Below are 19,393 nucleotides of genomic sequence, written 5' to 3'. Positions count from 1 at the left end.
GCGAACTGTACACGCTACGCGCTCTCCCCTTCGCGCTTCTCTCTGTACATGCACCCCCGTCTCATTCTCTCTATTCGCGTAACCTCCCTGTCGCTTCGTCTCTTTCGCACACACACACACACACACACACGCAGACACATATACACGCGCAACCATTCTCTCTCGTGCTCTCGTACCACCATTCAGAGATATATGTATATGTATATGTATACGTACGTACGTACGTACGTTTAAGTTACCACCGTCTTCACGAAGCAGCGTCGTCGACGAGGTCGTGGTTTAAATCGATCTTCGTGGGTGGGCCTCGCAAATCGATCCGCGTTTCACACGTGGGACGTCGCGGATCGTCACTGTCTCGCGAGTCGTGACGAGGCGCGTCGCCGCCCCTACCTCGCCCGGTATTTAATTACCTTAATTGCGACGAACGTTACAAATGTCTCAAAGAGGTACAGCGCCGTCGGGAGCGGGGACCACCCCCTCGGCTCTACCCCGAGAAACGTTCGCAAGGCGTCGAGCCGATACTCGCATCGCAACACTACCAACGCTCGAGACTTCCCGTTTGATCGCATATCATCGACGTGGGACACCCCGTTCACGAGAGACGTTCTCGACGCTTAAAACACGGAGTGTGAATCGATCTCTCTTGTTTATTTTCAGAGAGAGTGTTTCAAATTGCAACTAAGGGGGGGATATTTTAAAGTGTAGTGCGTAAAGTTTTGATTTTACGATTATGGAAAGAGTGTTTGGCAACGAAGTTTTCTCTTTAGATCCCAAAATATTGCGATTTTTTGTTTTATGAAACAGCTTAATTATGATTCAGAATTTTCTGAGAAACTTTTAGAGTTTTCAAGCATATTGAAAATTGATTGGTTTTAGAATCGTAGAAACGATTCTTTTTATGTCTGCTTCGGTAATGTTTCATAAAACGACTCCATGTTTTAAGAATGAAGAATTAAGTCACGTTTAAGACGTCATGCTCGTTATTAGCTAGACTGATTAAAACAAAGTACGTAATCACCCAACAGCTACGAGTATTACACGTAATTCTACGGTCTATACATAAAAAAGGATAGAATTCGATTAGTTTACCTTTAACATCGAACAAGTATTTAATCTGCCGATAAGATTTCCGAAAAATCCCCGATCCGAGTGAATCCGTAGCGAATACTTAGCCGAGGTACCTCTACAACCTTATCCATCGAAGCGGAAAGTGTCTCAACGCAGATTGTTCGAAATTATCACACTTGCAGCATTCTGAATTCTCACGTCAGCGAATCAACTTCTTATTCTATCGATTACAATTATTAATTTCCATCCAGATCGGTTAGTTTTACCCCACCACTTCGGACACGATTCTAGTACCATTTCTGACTAACGATTGCAACTGTTGCGCCGCTCCCTGAAACATGAAAGACATGCGACAATTGTATTCCCTTCCTGCGTAAAAATTTTACGTACAAACATTGCATAAACTTTTACTGTACGATTTTTCGATGAAAATCTTGCAGTTCTTTTAAGAAAATTAATTTTTAATATTTGTAAAGCTTCTATTTCGCGATGTTTAATTATTATGTAAAAATAGATTTGTCATTTCTAATTATTTTGAAATTGCTTGAATTAGCTTGAAATTTTATTCGCGCAAAGTAAAACGAATGCAAGAGTCGGTGCACTTAACTATTTCAATGAATTATACGATAAATTATAACGATGAGCGATAAGATTTATACACGTAACACGGAGAATGCGAATTAGCTGTAGATAACATTAGAAATGTAAATTCTTATCGCACAGGGTAAATGTGCTAATTACTGTGGATTTCTAAAAATATTTATACGCCAATAAAAAATAAATATTAAATGAAAAAAATCATTTTTATACAGTGATGGAATGCGGGTAATACTGCGGATATGAGGCAATTACTGCGAGCTAAATACTGCGGGAGAGCTAATTACTGTGAGCTAAATACTGCGGATATCTAAATAATTTCATTACCTCATGTTAAATATTTTTTAATACAATATTACACGAAGTACTCACCTAATGATTATTTAAAGTTTTTTAACTGGAAATATAATTCCTAATAATGAAATCCATTTAATGAATAATATTTGAAATAAATGAAAAATTAAATAAACCAACATTTAGTACATAACAATCAAATTTATTACAATAAATAATATTTGATTAGCATGAGTAATTCTTTTCTAGCAGGTTGTCACGGGACATGTCATCTATGATGGAGGAAGTTATGCTTGACAGACTCGAAACCGCAGTAATAACTACCCATAAAAAATACTATGTCTGATACGGTTGTGAATATATAATTAAAAATATTATTATTGTCATTTATTTTGCTGAAATTATCATCATCAAATAGTAAAAGAATTAAAGAATTTCTATTACTTCATCCAATGCGTTTACAAGCTTCGTGACTAATTATTTTGATAAAAGTCCGCAGTAATTGACACGATCACCCTAAACGAGTAACCATAACATAAAAGAGTACTTACGCTTAACGCGGCTCCGAGAAACTGACTGAACGCTTTGGTAGCACCGAATAACGCGCCATTTCGAGAGTCATCGCCGCTGGCCTGTTTCGGTACACCGGGGAACGAGCTGAAGAGGGGCGGTGGATACGTCGAGCTCGGCGACCACGACGTGGTGCGTACCTTTGGTCCAGAGGTTGGTCTTGGTGTCACCGTCCTTTTCGCGCTATCCGTGGCTCGAGTCGCGGTCGACGTCGGCCTTGTCGTAATTGTCGTAGACCCACCGGCCGGAGCAGAGGTGACGCTCTGCCCGAGGCTCTGTACAAGACCGATAATTATTCTCTTTTACCGCGTGCCACCGCTCTTTGTTGCCCTCGCGTTTCGACCTTGCTCTTCGACCGAGACGCGTCCAACTTTTCCTCGATTACCTTTTTATCCTTCGATCCTTTTTTATCCCTCTCGAACTAGCAAGTATATTTAATATCGTTTGGCAAGCTTCGATGGACAATTTTTGTCGTTATTACGGTTTGCAATTGTTCAGTATCGCAATTTAGTATTTCTTTTTTTTTTGTAATTTTATATCGTTTGGTATTAAGATATTTATTCGTGTATAGTGAATTATAATAAACGGAATTATAATAAAGTTGCTATTATAAGAGATGAAAACATTGTAAAATCATGATTCTAACTGAAAGGGTATTTAATAATAAATATATTTCGCGAGAAGATTAATTTTCGCTCATTAAATTCCTCATGTAAATAAAATTTTATTTACTTGTCATATTACTAAAATACTATCGCATTGTTTTATAATAATATTTTATTAATAGTACTCACCGCCAGCTGCAACTGTTCTCTGATATTAGTACTTGGGGTAGGAGGTTCTATCCCTTGAGCCTTCAACAGTGCCGCTAACAAGGCAGCGTTATTGATCTCAGATGTGGGCGATGGAGTCGTCTTTGCGGTAGCTTGTCCACTTAAGATCGCTCTTAAGAAGGATTCGTCAACTTGGCTCAACTTCTTCGAGCCACCAGGTTTATTATCTGGAACGAACGTGATATTTCACGACACACAAATCTCAAAAACGATTTCCTATTTCTCACGTTAATCGAACTTTTATCAAGTAACCCGTATCATTCTGCTCCTCGCGAAATTTGTTAACTACATTAAGCACACGTAAAACGTAACTCACCCTGGTCAACAGCGCGTAGAAGTTCCACCAAAAACTTCGCATCCTCCTCAGGAGAGTAAGTCGAAGTCACCACGTTAGGCACCCTTGGATTTGGATTATTCAACAACGGCTGCTTGGTCGTGGACACTGAAAGCGGCGTGGTCGCAGACTTTTCCGCCCCTGCGATCGCGTTTGGCGTGTTCACGCGAACCTTCGAAACGTCCACGACTCGTGCAGTGGTGGTCGAGGGTATCGCGGTGGTCGTCTTCAGCTTCTGCGTCGTTTTCAGCGTCGTTAGAATCGGTTTCGGCGTAATGTCCACTAATTTGGGGCTAGTTTTCACTGGTTTGCTTTTCAAAGGCTTCGCAGTCGTCGACGGTCCAAAGAGATTGCCACCACCGAGGAGAGTCTGCCACAAGAGACCAGCGAATCCTAATGGCTGTTGGGTGGTCGTTTTAGGTCGTGCATTGGTCACTGGTTTTGGTGTCACTTTTATGGGCCCTTTAGTGGTGCTTATCAGAGTCGTTGTAGAACTTGTCCCTGGTTTTTGGGTTACTTGAGGTACCGAACTGCTTATCGATCTTTCAGTGGTTAACTTTTGTGCTATAATTGGCTTCCACGTGGGAGCAGAAACGGTCGAAGACGGGGATAAATCTATCACTATTGGCTCCGAGGGTGACTTTGAAGATCCGTATATCGAATTTGGAGATACGTTTTCGATGTTGATTGCTTTTGGGGATCGAGTCGATCCTGGACTTTTCAACGCCAGTGACAGTATCTATAAAAGAACAATATTAACATATTTGCAAATAGTACGCATCTTCCACACTTAAAGTATTGCGAGATTTATGGAATTTAAAATTCTTTCAAGAAATCTTATCTCTTCAAAGATTAGTCCCGTCTCGTTTTATTCGTTGCGCATAAAACTTGAAAAACAGAATAAAAGTAATATTCATATACAAATATTTCATAAATTATAATGCATTTCTATCGCTACGCGGAGATACAGCGACAATTAAAGTGAAGAATAACTTTTGAAACCGAGCGGGCTAGACTGATGCGTGATCCAAAATGGCGGCGGACATTAGCACGAGTTCCGCGCGCTGTGTAACGTTATCAAGAGGCGACATATCGGACAACTGTTGCGCGGAATAGAGAAGGCCGTTGGCAAGGCCGTTCCCGATCCATTCACCGTGACTGGCCCGATCATATGGTCGCGATTGTCTAAGATCCGTCATTACGTAGTTCTAAGGAGGGCGTGACTAAAGATAATCTCCGATCTACCGAATTTTTCTTCTCGCGTGACTCGCGTCGCCCGCGATTTCATTCGCACGCCTACGGCAGAAACACGAGAAAGGAGCTCGCACTCGGGTAAGGGTGAAGGAGAGCGAAGAGGAAATGAAAAAAAATGACTGCGAACCGATGCAGCACTCGGCTCGATCGCGTTAGAAACGGAATACAATTTCGTTGCGTGGTTGTGCAAACGAGTGAAAGGATCGTTTGACGTCCGCGTTGCCACTCGTTTCTCCGCTTCTCGCGTCGCTGGTCGACCGAAAACGAACGACAATTGCATCCAGTTTCAGATGGCGATCGTGACGTTCGTTGGATAACAGACTCGCTCTTTTCGGGATTCCTTCGATTTCGTTTTGTTAGAGAGATGCGATTCATGCGAATAATACCTTGCTGCCACGTTTGGAGCAGTTTGTACATTTACGCGTATGAATTGCAGCGATACTGCACTTGAACATGTCATTGAGTTTACTGTAATGGAACAGTTTGCAACTGAAACGTTGCAGTTAATTTAATGGCAATGTTTAAATGTATGAATCACATGATTTTTAGATGGAACTGCTGAAGTACTTTATTGGACGTAGAGGATAATAATGTAACAAATGTAATTGAAATTGTAGAAGGTATCATATTTAAAAGAGTACTTACCTTATTCGCTAGGAGCTGTTCGACTTGCGTGAGTGTCTTCTGAGTTGTACCTCGTGAATTACTCTGCAACTGCACATTTTTTAACGATCGTAATAAATTATGCAATTTAATCTATTGACGTGAGCAAGTCTATTGTAAGCAAATTAGGCACAAAATATAACGAACGATAATTCTCCAAAAATGCAACTATAAATTTTTATAGACACAACTAAAGAAACCGAACCAGAACAATGATTCACTATGCCTTCTAAATGTCATAATATATATTATTACTTCAATCATTTCTCATAAATGATCGAACAGAAAATCTAAAATTCAATTAATCAAACAGAATCTAACTCACCAACGAGTTCAGGAAAGCCAAATCGTCGAATGTGGTTCCAAAAGCATTCTGCTGCTGCTGCGCGTTCAACAAATTCGGTGGCAGAGTAAACTGAGTCGTTTGTATAGGAGGAGCTGCTGGTGTGCTAGTATCTGCTGTTTGTGACTCCAAATTAGCTCTTTGGCCAGTTGCTACAGGTGCTAGAGTGGTGGTGGGTGGTGGCATCGTAGTCGTAGTTGTTGTAGTGGGTGCCATCGTGGTTGTAGTTGTAGTGGGTGCCATCGTAGTCGTGGTTGTAGTTGTAGTGGGTGCCATCGTAGTCGTGGTTGTAGTTGTAGTGGGTGCCATCGTAGTCGTGGTTGTAGTTGTAGTAGGTGCCATCGTAGTCGTGGTTGTGGTTGTAGTAGGTGCCATCGTAGTCGTGGTTGTGGTTGTAGTAGGTGCCATCGTTGTCGTGGTTGTAGTTGTAGTCGGTGCCATCGTGGTTGTTGTACTTGGCATCATCGTGGTGGTCGTAGTAGTTGTGGATTCAGTAGACGTTGGTGGTGGTGGCGGAGGAATAGTGCCAATACTGCCCCTTGGAACACCAATCGCGCTGGAGAACGGGGTGAATACCTCGACGAAGGGGTTGATCGGACGTGCCATGGTTGGGCCATTTATGTCTGACGAATCGTCCTAAGAAACAAGACAAAATATTCCATTTTTACGAGATGTACATAACCAATATTAATTATATCAATTATTGTTCGCACAGATTAGAACTGTGCGTAACAATTACAGCACATAGTGAATCTGAACTCTTAAAAATTCCTTCTCACAAATTTTTCAGTTATTACAATGATCGAACAATATAAACGTAGAATTGATAATCGAAAAATTAATGATAGAGCAGTCTAATACGACGAAACATTTTTCTCTTACTTAAACAATAATTACTAATTTAGCTCGAGGAATTTCACGAGTTCCGGAGGTTCACTTCGAACAGTGATTTAAGGGGTGAAGCCTACTGAATACTAACCAGCGTGTTCGATGCCACCGAGGCTGTTATTATCGGCGAAGAGGTAGTAATACCAAAGATTTGGTCCAAAGGATCCCTCCATGGGAAACCAGGCGGAGCTGTGACTCGTCCTCCTGGCTGGTTATTCAGAAGATTGTCAAATGATGGCACGGACACCGACGGTCCCACGTTCCTAGCAGCCTAAGTAAAGCGAGGGTTAGTCACGTGTATTTTTAAAACTGGAATTTAATTTTTAATTTCATAACTTTTAACTTTTTCAATTTCTTATTAATCAGTGCTTTTAATGGTACAACTAAAATTTTGTATCTATGAAAGAATTAATTGATCGAATCAATTTTGCATCCAATACAAAGTAGATTTTAAGTCACTTTTAAAATATCCAGTTTTTCAAATATACCACAAAATATTTTATATGGAACGCACTGCAAAAATATAAAACGTGATAAGAACTCGACTTTCGCGAAAAATGAACCAAAAGATTATACAGAACCTCGCATATCGTGTAACTTACAGCTACTGAATTTATTCTCACGCTGAGAGCGCGTGGATTAGCGGTAGTTGCCCCATCGGTCCAATAATTGACGAACTTGTCCTGAAACATTCGACGTGGCTATTTTTTTTTTTTTTTTTTTTTTGTTTGTCTCTTCCTTGCCAGAGATATGTTGCAGCGCTGAAAGAATCAGCGGCGGCGTCGTTGTAAATCATGTTCTGTCTCTCTTGGTTCCTTACCTGTCCGATATACACGGAGCTGCGTTGACCTCCGGCCTGCCTCGTCCTGGTGGCCTCGTCCCTCTCTCGATCTTGGACGATACGACCGCCCTGCGAATCGGTCGCCAGTCGACCGGTACTTACAATCGACGCTGTCCCCATTTGCGTATTCAGCAGGGCATTGCTCTAAACAATGCGAAATTTCAACGGTGTTTCAAACGTAACCAAACTGGGGGTTGCACATTGACGACGAGACGCGAATTTCGCGGGGGAGGAAACATTAATCGATTGCTCCGTGAAGCGTTTCAACGGCGAGGAGTAATTTAGATTAATTAGATTTTTCTAATTTATTATTTTACTCTTGATGGAAGTTCATCGTTTGTGCGATTGAAATGAGATCATCTGAATATATTCATGGACGTGCGGAGGGATTATGTTTGTGATGTGATAAATTGTTCAAAGTGTAAATGAAAGTAAATAATTTGTTCTGGAATTATTATTTTTTTTTAATTTAGGAACGTGTTGCTGGTTTTTCGAATGGAACTTAATTTTAATTATGATAATTTTGAGGATGATATATCGTATTTTTTCTTACAAAATTATGAGAGGTAATGAGATGAATTCAGTTATATATATGACTCGACTATTCAGTGATGTATATTAGCGAGTATAAGATTCCATTTTAATTAATATCGACGACTTTAAAAAATGGTTGTATGGATCCTTTTTTTATATACTCATAAACACTGAAGCATTCAGATGATCCCATCTACACGATTCATCCTGTATATTTTCAAAAGTGTGAACTGCTTTAATGCTATAGAATATAGAAAATTCAATATATGCAACAATATAAATATGCAACAATTGACAATCGATTAATATTTCATTAAATTCGGTGGGCAACACAAAACTCGCTCGTTGGGGATGAAAGATGAACGATGATGAATTATTTCTCAAAACCTACTTCGAAGAGTTTATCGAATACCGTCTGCTTCCACTTTAATCTCAATTTACTTTTTTCATTTAATTTTGTCTCCTAATTTCACACGTTTCAAATCGTAACGAAGGTGCTGAAAAACTAATGCAAAATATGCTATTGGGTTCTACTAAACACTTGGTGCGTTTCAACGTGCGCGGTGCATGAAAACAACAAACGCATGCGAAACATATACAACGATTATTTACAAATTTACAGTGAAATATGTACAACTTCTCGAAAATTAATCAAAAGAACAAAAACAGGGAAAAAAAATCATGTTTAACGAGAGAACCGCGAGATAGTGAAACACGTTCGAGTAGGCATTGGATAAAGTCTTTTAACGATAAAATCGGACTGAGGACGCAATTTGAAAGAACACGAACAGAGAATACAATTAATAGAATCATAGAATACAATTAATGTAAATGCGAAATTGAAAGATTAGTATGTACAGTACCAAAGAATCTACTTCAACAAAACCAAAGCGTTAAACAAGAAGCAAGTTGCTCTGTGTCATTGTAAACATAAATATTACAGTACTACTCGATAAACTAAATATAAAAAAAATATACATATGTACAGATATTAAAAACAACAAAAAATAATAAATAAATAAAATAAATTACTGCCTCAAAAATCTCCAAACTTATAGTAATAATAGAATATAAACACTCGTTCATTTCTTACTGCCACTGATTGCACGTTATATGACATAAAAACGTAGCACAATTATCAATTAAAGCACATAAAAGCTCTGAATAATTCTTTTCCTTTAAAGAAAACAGAGAATTCGTTAGCCTCTGTGAAATGAAACAATACGAATACAATTATACCTTAATAACAAGACAAAATTTTTTAAAACACACCCCGAAACGATTACCATTTCATCGTATACCCATTGTTACACAAAAACCAATCGACAAATGAAACATCCAACATATAACTACTAACGAGCGTTTACATCCCATACACGATGTACTGAAAGAACCTCGGACGTCCTCTGGAATGATTCACGATCAACCCCTCCGAATTTTATGCAACAATGACACAACAGTCCTTCAGAAATAGTCGAAAAAAAGTGACACGTGAAAGAAGAAACACACGTTTCGGTCCTCGAACCGTTTACAAGTATCTTTCTCTCGCGTTGCGCACGGCTAACGATCGATGATGATGAACAGGTGGAATAAGAGATACCATTTCGTTGGTGCTCGGGACGCTAGCAGGGGTACCAAGTGGCCCCGTATAATCGGGTCCACCTCCACTGGGGCCGACGATCGCGTTACCAGTAAGGCCAAGATCAACGGTGCCGGGACTTTGGACGTTTCTCATCGGGTCAGCGACAGGTCTACCGTTATAATCGAACGTTGCGCCTCGATACTGATTGTAAGTGCCTTGGTTAGCCTGGTTATAATACGGTCTGGGTGGTGGCCTGTTAGTGGTAGTGGAAGTGCTAAGTGAGAACACAACCTCGACCGGGTTCCTAGGTGGATCCGGTATAATCGTTCCATTCGGGAATTTCCGGACCAGCCTGCCGTCCGGGAAGATACCGAATATCACGTACGGGCTGTCCACGTTCCTCGCGTCGATCAGGTTGTCCTCTGGCCGCTTCCTGACGATCGTTTTGTTCGGATAAATTCCGTACACCAGGTAGTCCCGTAGGGGAGCTCTGGTGGTGGAGCTCAGGCTGAAACGTGGCGCTGGTGTCAGCCTGCTGCCACCGAAACGGCCTAAGTACGGCGTCGTGGGAGTTCGAGAAGTAGGGGTGGCTGAAGGCATTGTAGCTGGAGGCATTGTGGCTGGAGGCATTGTAGTTGGAGGCATTGTAGCTGGAGGCGTCGTAGCTGGAAGCATGGTCGTTCCAGGGGTGGTTTGCGTGGGCATAGTGGTCGAGGCGGTCTCGTTATTTCCAGGAGCGGTGGTACTTTCAGGAGCGACAGTGGTAGAGTCATTGGCGGCTTGATTGGTGCTCATCGAGCCAGATGTCGTGGTCATTGTCTCCGGCGGAGCTGTCGTCGGCCCAGCTTCCGTCGACGCGAGATTCTCACCCGTATCGACGCTCACTGTCGTAGTTTCCGTCACTGGGGTCACAGTGACGACGTCCATTCCGGTTGTCTGAGGTACGCGTCCTACTGACGTCGCGGTCGCTGTCTCAGTCGTGGTCGTCGGTGTACTCGTCTCGACCGGAGATGACGTGGTCGTGATGGGTGACGTGGGAGGTGATTCAGATGAGGGGGACTCGGGAGGTGGCGATGGGGTGGTCGCGATGGTTGTTGGGATGGTGGATGAACCGGTCTCGGTCGTTTGGCCGATTCCTGAACCTGCCGTCCCTTGGGCGGTTGCTGATGTCGTATCCTGGAAACGGGCAACAACAGTTGGAGTTTCGTTTTCGAGGTACGGGGTCGTTTGGGGGAGGTATGTTGTTTCGCTGGGTGGATTAGTAGTAGTGGTATCCATGGCGGGCTCTGTAGCGGTCGATGTTAGCGGGGGCTGGTTAGTAGTGACTCCCGTGTCGTCCATGGAGTTAACATCCAGCGGCGCAATGGTTGGAACTGATGGCGTGGTGGCTTCAGGGGTGTCAGTGGTAAACAGTGTCGACTGATTCGCAGACTCTGTTGTTTGGTTAGTTTCCACGACTAAGTCGGTTAAACGTCCGAATAGTTCTACGGAAGTAGACGTGGTGGTGGTGGTGGTTTGCTCTGTGCTCGTTTCGAGGGATGTGGGCGGTGTCGTAGCTACAGTATTTACAGAGGAAGGGGTGGTACTGGGAACTACCGTAGTTACTTCTGGTTGATTAGTGCTGGTATCTGTCACAAGCTGTGATGTTACAGTTGTTAATGGCACAGTGGTTCCGACGGGTTCAGTTGCGCCCTGTGTGGTAGCTACATCGGTCGTCGTTATTAGACTCGACAACTCGACCGTGTTAGTAGTTAACTCCGTATTCGTGGTGGGTGTGATTGTCGTTTCTGAGCGTTGTGTGGTGACGACGGTTGTCTGTGACTGAGTCGTGGTATCGGAGCCAGTGTCGGGATTAAACGATCCTCTATCGGACAGGGTGACTCGCACCCCGTCTTCCGTCGTGAACGAGGGGGTCGTCGACTCTACGATTTGACCGAGCGGTCCTAATGCTAACGGTGTGGTTTCAGTCGTCTGTAGTAAATCCTGTATTTCGTTGTCGAACAGATTGTCCTGCGAGGTCGTCGTTGGTGTATCTGTCAGAGTTTCGAAGGACGTAGTCATTGTGGGGTTCGTGGAGTCCACTTCGTTCTGTGAAGTGTCAACCGAGAAAGTAGTAAATACCGACATAGATACGGTGGTCGACTCTACGCTTTCTGTCGTCACTTGTGGAGGAACAGACGACGATTCAGCGGTTTGTGTCGTGCCCAACACGTCATTGGACAATTCCATCAAATTGGCTAACCTAGACGGGGCATTCGGATTTTGCTCCGTTATCACTTGCTCTGTATCGTTTATCTCTTCCGAGAGGAGTGTCTTTGCGATGGACATTAACTCTGTTAGCAAAGTGTCGTTGGTAGAAGTGATCGTCGACGTAGTGGTCACTTCAACGTCTAACGGGGTACCCGGGGTGCTCGTAGAATTGTTCGAGTCGTCTATGGTAGTTGTTTCTATGGGCGGGACTGTCTGAGAGTCTTGTGTGCTTGTTGCTGTTGTTGTTACTGATACTGGTGTTGTGGTTGTGAATGAATTTATTTCGTCCTGCGTGTTGGCTTCTTGAGTGGGTACCATTGTAGGTAACGTAGTAGCAATTGAACCTACTGCGCTCTGGGTAGTCACTTCTTCAGCCATTCTTAAACTGGTCTGATCCATCGTGACTGACGACTGAGTAGTCGCCCCCGACTGTCCCTGGTCAGCTGTCGTTCCGTCTCTCAACTGCGATAGCGTCTCCAGACTGCTGTTACCGTTCGAGTCGGGTATCGCGTTCGACATTTCGATCGCGGGAGACATCGTCGTCGAATCCTGACTCGCTACCGTGGTCGTAGACATGGACGCTTGTAATAGAGACAGAATATCCTGCGCGAAATCAATTAATCTGGTTCGAATCGTAGTTGTCGGCATCGCCGTGGTGGTTTCCGTGTCGATCATATTACTCGCTTCTGATTCAGTCGTGGAGGCGTCAGTCGAGCTAATTTCCGGTGTCTGAGTGGCAGTGGTTTCAGACGAAGGTATGGTATTGGTCTCAGGATTTTCGCTCGTAGTAGTCACTGGAACAGTAGTCGTTCCAACGAGATTCTGCGAACCATCCGTTGTCGAACTGACGCCAGTGTCGTCTGTTAATCTTTGCATCTCCGTGGTTTGCACCTCGTTGCTACCAACGGTAGCAGTATTTGTACCTTGATCGACCTCAGTGTTGCCTGCCTGAAGTACAGAACTCGTGGTCGTAGGAACATCCGTGCTGGAACTTACGAGTTCTTGATTCATCGAATCGTTACCAAAGGACGAACGTTGAGCACTTTCTACGGTACCAACAGCCACTGTTGTGGCATCTGTAACTCGCGTAGGTGACTCAGTCGTGCTGGTCTGCTCTGTCGCAGGCATCGAATCTGCGTTCGTGGAAACCTGTTCCGGGGTGGAGGACGATTCTGTACTCGTGGGAACTTGTTCGGTACTGGAGGGCAATTCTGTGCTAGACGAAACTTGTTCTGTACTAGAGGGCAATTCCGTGCTAGACGAAACTTGCTCGGTACTGGAGGGCAATTCCGTGCTAGACGAAACTTGCTCGGTACTGGAGGGCAACTCTGTGCTAGACGAAACTTGCTCGGTACTGGAGGGCAATTCTGTGCTGGCCAAACCTTGCTCGGTACTTGAGGGTGGTTCTGTGCTGGTGGAGGCTTGTTCAGTAGTAGAGGGCATTTCTGTACTGGAGGCTTGTTGAATGGTAGAGGGCATTTCTGTACTGGAGGCTTGTTGAATAGTAGAGGGCATTTCTGTAGTGACAGAGGCTTGTTGCATAGTAGAGGGCATTTCTGTAGTGACGGAGGCTTGTACGATGGTGGAGGGCATTTCTGTACTGGAGGGTGATTCTGTACTGGTGGAGGCTTGTTCGGTACCGGAGGGCGTATCTGTGCTGGCGAGGGCTCGTTCAGTAGCGGAGGGCGATTCCGTACTGGTGGAGGCTTGATCGGTACTAGAGGACGGTTCTGTGCTGGTGGGAACCGGTTCAGTCGTCGAAGGGGTTTCAGGGGCTCCCGTGGTAACCGCGGGAGTGGAGCTCTCCGTAGCCTCGGTTAATCTCGGGGTCTGTGTGCTATCCTGAATAGTGTTCGCGGTTGTGTCTGGGGTCTGTGGACCGGTAGTCGCCACGGTGGGACTTGTAGTGTCATTATTAACGTTACCGCCGGTGCCGTTAGCGACAGTGGCATTAGAGTCTACCTGGGGGGCCACGCCAGCCTGTTCTCGCTGCTGCGCGCTCGTATTGCCCTCTAATTGTTCGTTCCTGACGCTGATCGACTCCAACGCCTGATAAAGGGTCAATAATCTTGGCTCGCCAGGACTGACGACATCGACCATCGGTGCCTGGCCAGACGTCTAGAAACAGAAATTTCGTGCGTGCAGGGTGCTGTACACTAGACTCGGTGCCGAGTGGGTCGAAATCGGTGGATCTCTTCTACGTACAGTCTCTACGTAGCAGTCGATGCTCGTCGATCGGTGTATTTACAGTAATACGGATAAATTACAAGGTACGCGTTGTTCGTTCGTTCGACTGAATGTCTTTAGGACGGACAGGGGGAACAGTTCGATGGCTGTGATCGGTTCTGATCGATCTACTCGAGTCCCTTCGTACTGGAAACCGATCCCATAATCGTGTGAGCATACACCATCTCTTGGTGGAAATACGAACTAGCTAAAGAAGAGGAGAAACCGCGGTCTGCTTTAATACGCCAAGAAACGCGTATTAGCGAAGTAGCGGTTGGCTAGAAACTCGTTCCAGAAGCGAAGTATCGCTGAATAGAGGCAAACGGCGACCGGTCGCCCGCTCACTTTGATTTTTTTTCCGCTTCCATCGGGATTTCTCACAGCTGTTGATTCTCTCTGATAGAGGTCTCCAGTGATATGCCCTCAACAACGCGCAATTCGAGCAACAACAAAACCGCGGACGCGTTCAATAATTAATCACAAAGTTCCCACGAAATTGTTACAAACTATCGCGCGAAAGTAGACGCGAGGGAAACTCGCGTGACAGGGTGCTCGTCAACTTTTACAAACGCACTAGGGAACGGTATCGACCAAGTAACGAGAACTAGTTTCGAACTTTCGGAGAACTTGTTGCTGGAAAACCAGGTCGAGGCTGTACGAGGGAGAAGTAAATTCGTGGCCTTAAATCGAGCATTTTCTGCCGTTTTATTTCCATTGTCCCTTCACGATTATACCGATCCACCCACGCGACCCAGATACGGCCGCGTTGGTACAATTTTAATGCATACGCGGTCTGCAGCATCCATTTACTTTCACTCGTTACCGCCTCGAACGCGAAGAACCTACGTAATAGGAATGCGCTCGTGTTAGAAAGTCAAATATCGTTACGTTGTAAAGGTTCGAAGAAAATATTCGCTCGGTTCGAACCGAGTGGCCACGCTCCTCGATTTTCACGTGTTCGCGGAGACGATGATTCGTTGAAGCATTCGTTCGAGGGTCGAATCGAACATTGCAGGAGTCTCCAGTTGTGATTTGCTGAGGATTAAATTATTCCAGATGCCACGAAAAGAATACTTGGAACGTACTCTATGAAACTGGCGCGAAAGAACGATCGATGTCCACGGAAAAGGATCGTTTGAAAGAGTTGGCTCATGCTCCTCGATTATGGGAATTTTCTAGCCGTCTTTCGGTTCTCACGACTGGCGTGACGCGGTACGAAAGAGTATATTTGTGGACGCGATTAAATAAGAACGAACAACCGCATGTCGCGTGCCATCCAAGAACCAGAACATTTATTACCAAAAATATATATGTATATGTAAATGTATATGTAAGTATATAATCTTGTATAACACAATATATGTATTATCGTAATAGTAACAGCGTATCTGTACATATTAGTAGAAATGTAAATCCACAATGAGAAGTAACATAAGAGACAAAACTACACGTAAACGTTAATCACATATTAGTGGTTACTATATTTTGTTCGTTTTCTCGTGTTACTTATAACTTTTTTTTTTATGATTTAAATGTTTGACTTTATCGCTCCATACCTTGTGTCCCTTGAATGCACAATGTTGTCGTTCGACGATACATGAATTTCTAATTTTTTAATCAGCCGCAAAATTTGCTCGAATAAAAATAGAATTAAAAACATGAGAATGTGGATTTCATAATTATATTCACATCCACCGTGTGTCATACGATTTATCAAGAAATCATGCATTTAAGGGTCATATCGTATCTGTGTGAAACAAAAGAATGAGATAAATACTTTATAATATCATTACGAACGATGAATCGCTAAACTATTATTGGGAAGAGAAGATGATTAATAATTATTAGCAGCAGAACCGTCGATGTACAATTCGAGCGGTTAGTTCAACGCAGATCGTTTGTATTGATGTAATTAGAATCGAGACTTCCGGATGGAGTAGTGATGACACCGATGCGATCGGTCCACGATGGCGGTGCGACTGCCTCGAACTCCTCGGCTACCTTCGTGGTGAAAACCTTTTGAGCACAGAAAAAAAAGAAAAACGACCACACTGACTCAGTGTTAACCAGCTGTGACTTTCTTCTGCCACGTAATCTTACCTCGGTAATCATCGCCACGATCCATTTCTTTCGCACAAGCGCGACCTTTCATAATTTATTAAACGCTACTTCGCGATTTTCTTTTCTCACGCGCGAACGGATACCAACTTCTTTCCACCCTTCCCTTTCAATGACCTTTCTATGTCATCGCGAGTAAATGGTAGCGAAAAAACCCACCGCGGCTAACGAAACGTTCGTGACGCAAATTGAATCCGATGAGAGACATGCAATCGCGCGTAGAAATCGAAGGACAGGTGATTGAACGATACGAATTGATTCGAAATTACGAAACGATATGAGTAATAATTACCTTAAATTGTAGTTATTACCTGAAATTACCTGGTATTTTATGCGCTGGAAATTTCAAGAAACTATCACACGCACAAGCAACAAAGTAAACGGTTTGAGTAAACGATTTTTATAAGAAAATGTCATGGAAGATCAATTATCTGTTAGTATCTGAATAATGATGTTTATATTGTTTGTATCGTGTTGTATTGTTTTTGAATGTTGAATATCTTAAACAATCTTACCTCGACGGGTGTAACTGCTGTGGTTGACGAACTAGTGATCGATGGTACAGTGGGCTGATAAATATTATTTTGCTTTCTGATAAACAATTCCGCTCCTTTGTATCTGGCGCTGAACCGGGGTGGTTGTCCGCTAGGGGTGATTCTGGGAGGCGAATTCTGTTCACAAATTACGTGATCGGTTACTTGACAATTAAGTGTCAAAGTTGACGAAAAATACGATGCAAAAAACAATATATATATATATTTCATTCCGGACAAAAATGTAAACGATATTGGAAATATATTAAATAGTCAACTCCAACACTTGTTGTTAACTTCTAAAACAAGTACTTTATATATCTAGAATTGACGCTCTCTGCTGTATTTCTATGTTCAAAAATTAGCATTCGATAGTGTGACATTTTTATAATAAATAATTTTATATAAATTACAGTAAAATTACAAAATGTAAGTAATCCTAAAGCAAAATGTCTACAGAAATTCATTGAAAGATCGCAAACGATGCTTCCAAGATCCATACCAGTGTTCATTTAGAAAACGATGAGAGTTTATTTTCAGCACACGAAATCAACTTGATTAATAATAATCAATACCAAATCTACAAAGACTCGTGAAAAACATGAAAGAATGGAAAATCTAATAAAAGTATCACAAACTTTCTTCTCCATTTAAGAAACCAAACAGCAAAGATAAACTACCTATTCTCTTTCAAAATTTAATTTATAAAGACAAAATACTTAAAACAAAAAGACGACTAAAAATATCGAGAGATTTAAATATTTACCGCGTTGTTAACATTGCTGTACGATCCAGAGAACACCGGCGTCCTGTTACCAAGGGAGCTGAGCAACGGTGCCACGGTGCTCCGCACTTGCTCGAGCAGCGTATTGTTCCCGCTGAGGATCGCCGCGCTCCTGGTTGGGCTGAAGATATTCGAGTTCCTGTTGTCGCCGTTGCTGCTGCCGATAATCCCAGCCGTTCCTTGCGTCGTCTCGTTCGCGATCCTAATGTTTACCTGCGGTTCCTGCTCTACCGATCGAGCGGTCGGCGTCGAGGTCTTCAGAGTCGCGTGGTATTTCGTCGATCTTGGCGTGATGGCGACTCCAGCTGCGTCGGTTTTCGCGGTGGATTGAACTAAGGTCGTCGGAACCTCCGAGTGTCTGCGATAGGTCGCGGTTCTAGGACGAAACTCCAGCTTCCTCGCCTGGTTCGCGATCTCCTCTGTTATACCTGGCTGCGATGGCTTATCCTCTGTCGATTTCACGGCGGACTTCTTCCTCGAGTACCTGCTGGTAGCTATTGGCTGTTGCGTGGTAACCGTAGGTTGCTGCTGCGTCTTATCGTCGACGAGCTTCTGCTTGTTTCGTTTACTGTAGCGAGGCCTGAAGGTGGGCTTGGTTGCGCCGCTACCAAATATCGATTTCTTGGCACCGCCTTCCTCCTGGGACGTTACGGATTTCCTTTGACTGAACGCGTTCGATTTCTTGGGTGGTATCGTCGTGGGAGCATGGTCGATCGTTGCGAGCTGCTCTTGCGACTTATTGATACGCGGTTGATAGCTGTAAGACTTCTTCTGAGGCCTGATAGTCACCGTATCGATGTTCTCCATGCGTCGTTTGGAATTTAGAGGAAGTTTCGAGTCCTGTTCCTTCGATTTCTTCCCCTTGTGATTGCCAGCAGGACGAATCTTGGTCGAGTCGATGGTCGTCGCGGACGCCTCTTCCGTGGACGTGGTCATCACGGACGCATCAGCGTCCATCGCGTACGGTTTGGTGGTCTCCTCCGGAGTGACCCCCTCCTCGATCGAGATCGAAGTGACCATTCGCTCAGCGATGATACGCCCTTTCTTAATACTGTACGGCCTGGCTGTGACCTTAGAAGAGGAGTCCTCGAGAGCTTTCCTCGAACTAGAACGTTTCGATGCTTTCGCGCTCGCCTCTTCCCGCGAGCTTTCTATGGAGGTGAGCGTCCTGCGTGCGGCGGTAGTCGCGGTTGCCTTCGAGAATTTGCCAACGGGCTTGCTCGTCGTCTCCTCGGCCACCGTAACGCCGGCTGGCTTCGTTTTGCTGAAAGAGGAGGCCGTGGTTGCGTCGAGATCATTCTCCTCGATGTTCAACTCTGGCTTCACTAACCTCCTAGCCAGATCCAGCTTCATCCGCGATCTTTCAGCGAAGAGTGCGGCGGAGGATCTTTTCACCTGAAAGGGTCGTTGAAACAGCTCCGTTTTAGGATAGTGGAAAACCGGCGTCGAGACTAAAGCCGGCTCCGGAAGCTCGAGCGGGGACTGGTCTGTTAGTGCGCCACGGTATCGACGAGCTCCCCATCGACAGGAGACGTTCTCAAGGTCGCTCGGAAAGCATAGACTCACGACAGGTCGGGGATAGAACGACAGTGGTTCGATTAGAGGGAGACGATATAGAGCGCGGCCGATATTATCCTATACGAAGAATAGGAGCCTGAGGAAGCGCAGAAACGAGACGATC

General features: G+C 44.0%; 1 protein-coding gene across 3 annotated transcripts in view; it reads right to left on the bottom strand.

Moving 5' to 3' along the window:
- Positions 1-847: 847 nt before the first annotated feature.
- The window catches only part of LOC143423111 (uncharacterized), a 69,901-nt gene continuing 51,355 nt past the window's right edge, over positions 848-19,393 (bottom strand). For 2 of the 3 annotated variants that reach the window (XM_076894201.1, XM_076894200.1), the window contains exons 7-19: positions 17,695-19,107; positions 16,911-17,066; positions 14,014-14,169; positions 9,820-10,977; positions 7,665-7,829; positions 7,447-7,527; positions 6,936-7,115; positions 5,939-6,592; positions 5,596-5,664; positions 3,679-4,435; positions 3,324-3,529; positions 2,511-2,804; positions 848-1,399 (exon numbers count right to left, since the gene is read on the bottom strand). In XM_076894201.1, the coding sequence (XP_076750316.1) occupies positions 1,331-1,399; positions 2,511-2,804; positions 3,324-3,529; positions 3,679-4,435; positions 5,596-5,664; positions 5,939-6,592; positions 6,936-7,115; positions 7,447-7,527; positions 7,665-7,829; positions 9,820-10,977; positions 14,014-14,169; positions 16,911-17,066; positions 17,695-19,107 (5,358 nt within the window). In that variant the 3' untranslated portion in view covers positions 848-1,330. Of the gene's footprint in view, positions 1,400-2,510; positions 2,805-3,323; positions 3,530-3,678; positions 4,436-5,595; positions 5,665-5,938; positions 6,593-6,935; positions 7,116-7,446; positions 7,528-7,664; positions 7,830-9,819; positions 13,221-13,736; positions 14,170-16,910; positions 17,067-17,694; positions 19,108-19,393 lie in introns of all 3 variants that reach the window. The other variant, XM_076894202.1, reaches the window with a different exon arrangement.

This window comes from Xylocopa sonorina, chromosome 4, assembly GCF_050948175.1.
Source record: "Xylocopa sonorina isolate GNS202 chromosome 4, iyXylSono1_principal, whole genome shotgun sequence".
NCBI lineage: Eukaryota > Metazoa > Arthropoda > Insecta > Hymenoptera > Apidae > Xylocopa > Xylocopa sonorina.
Note: the sequence above shows the minus strand (reverse complement) of the source record. Positions and strands in the feature narration are given on the sequence as shown.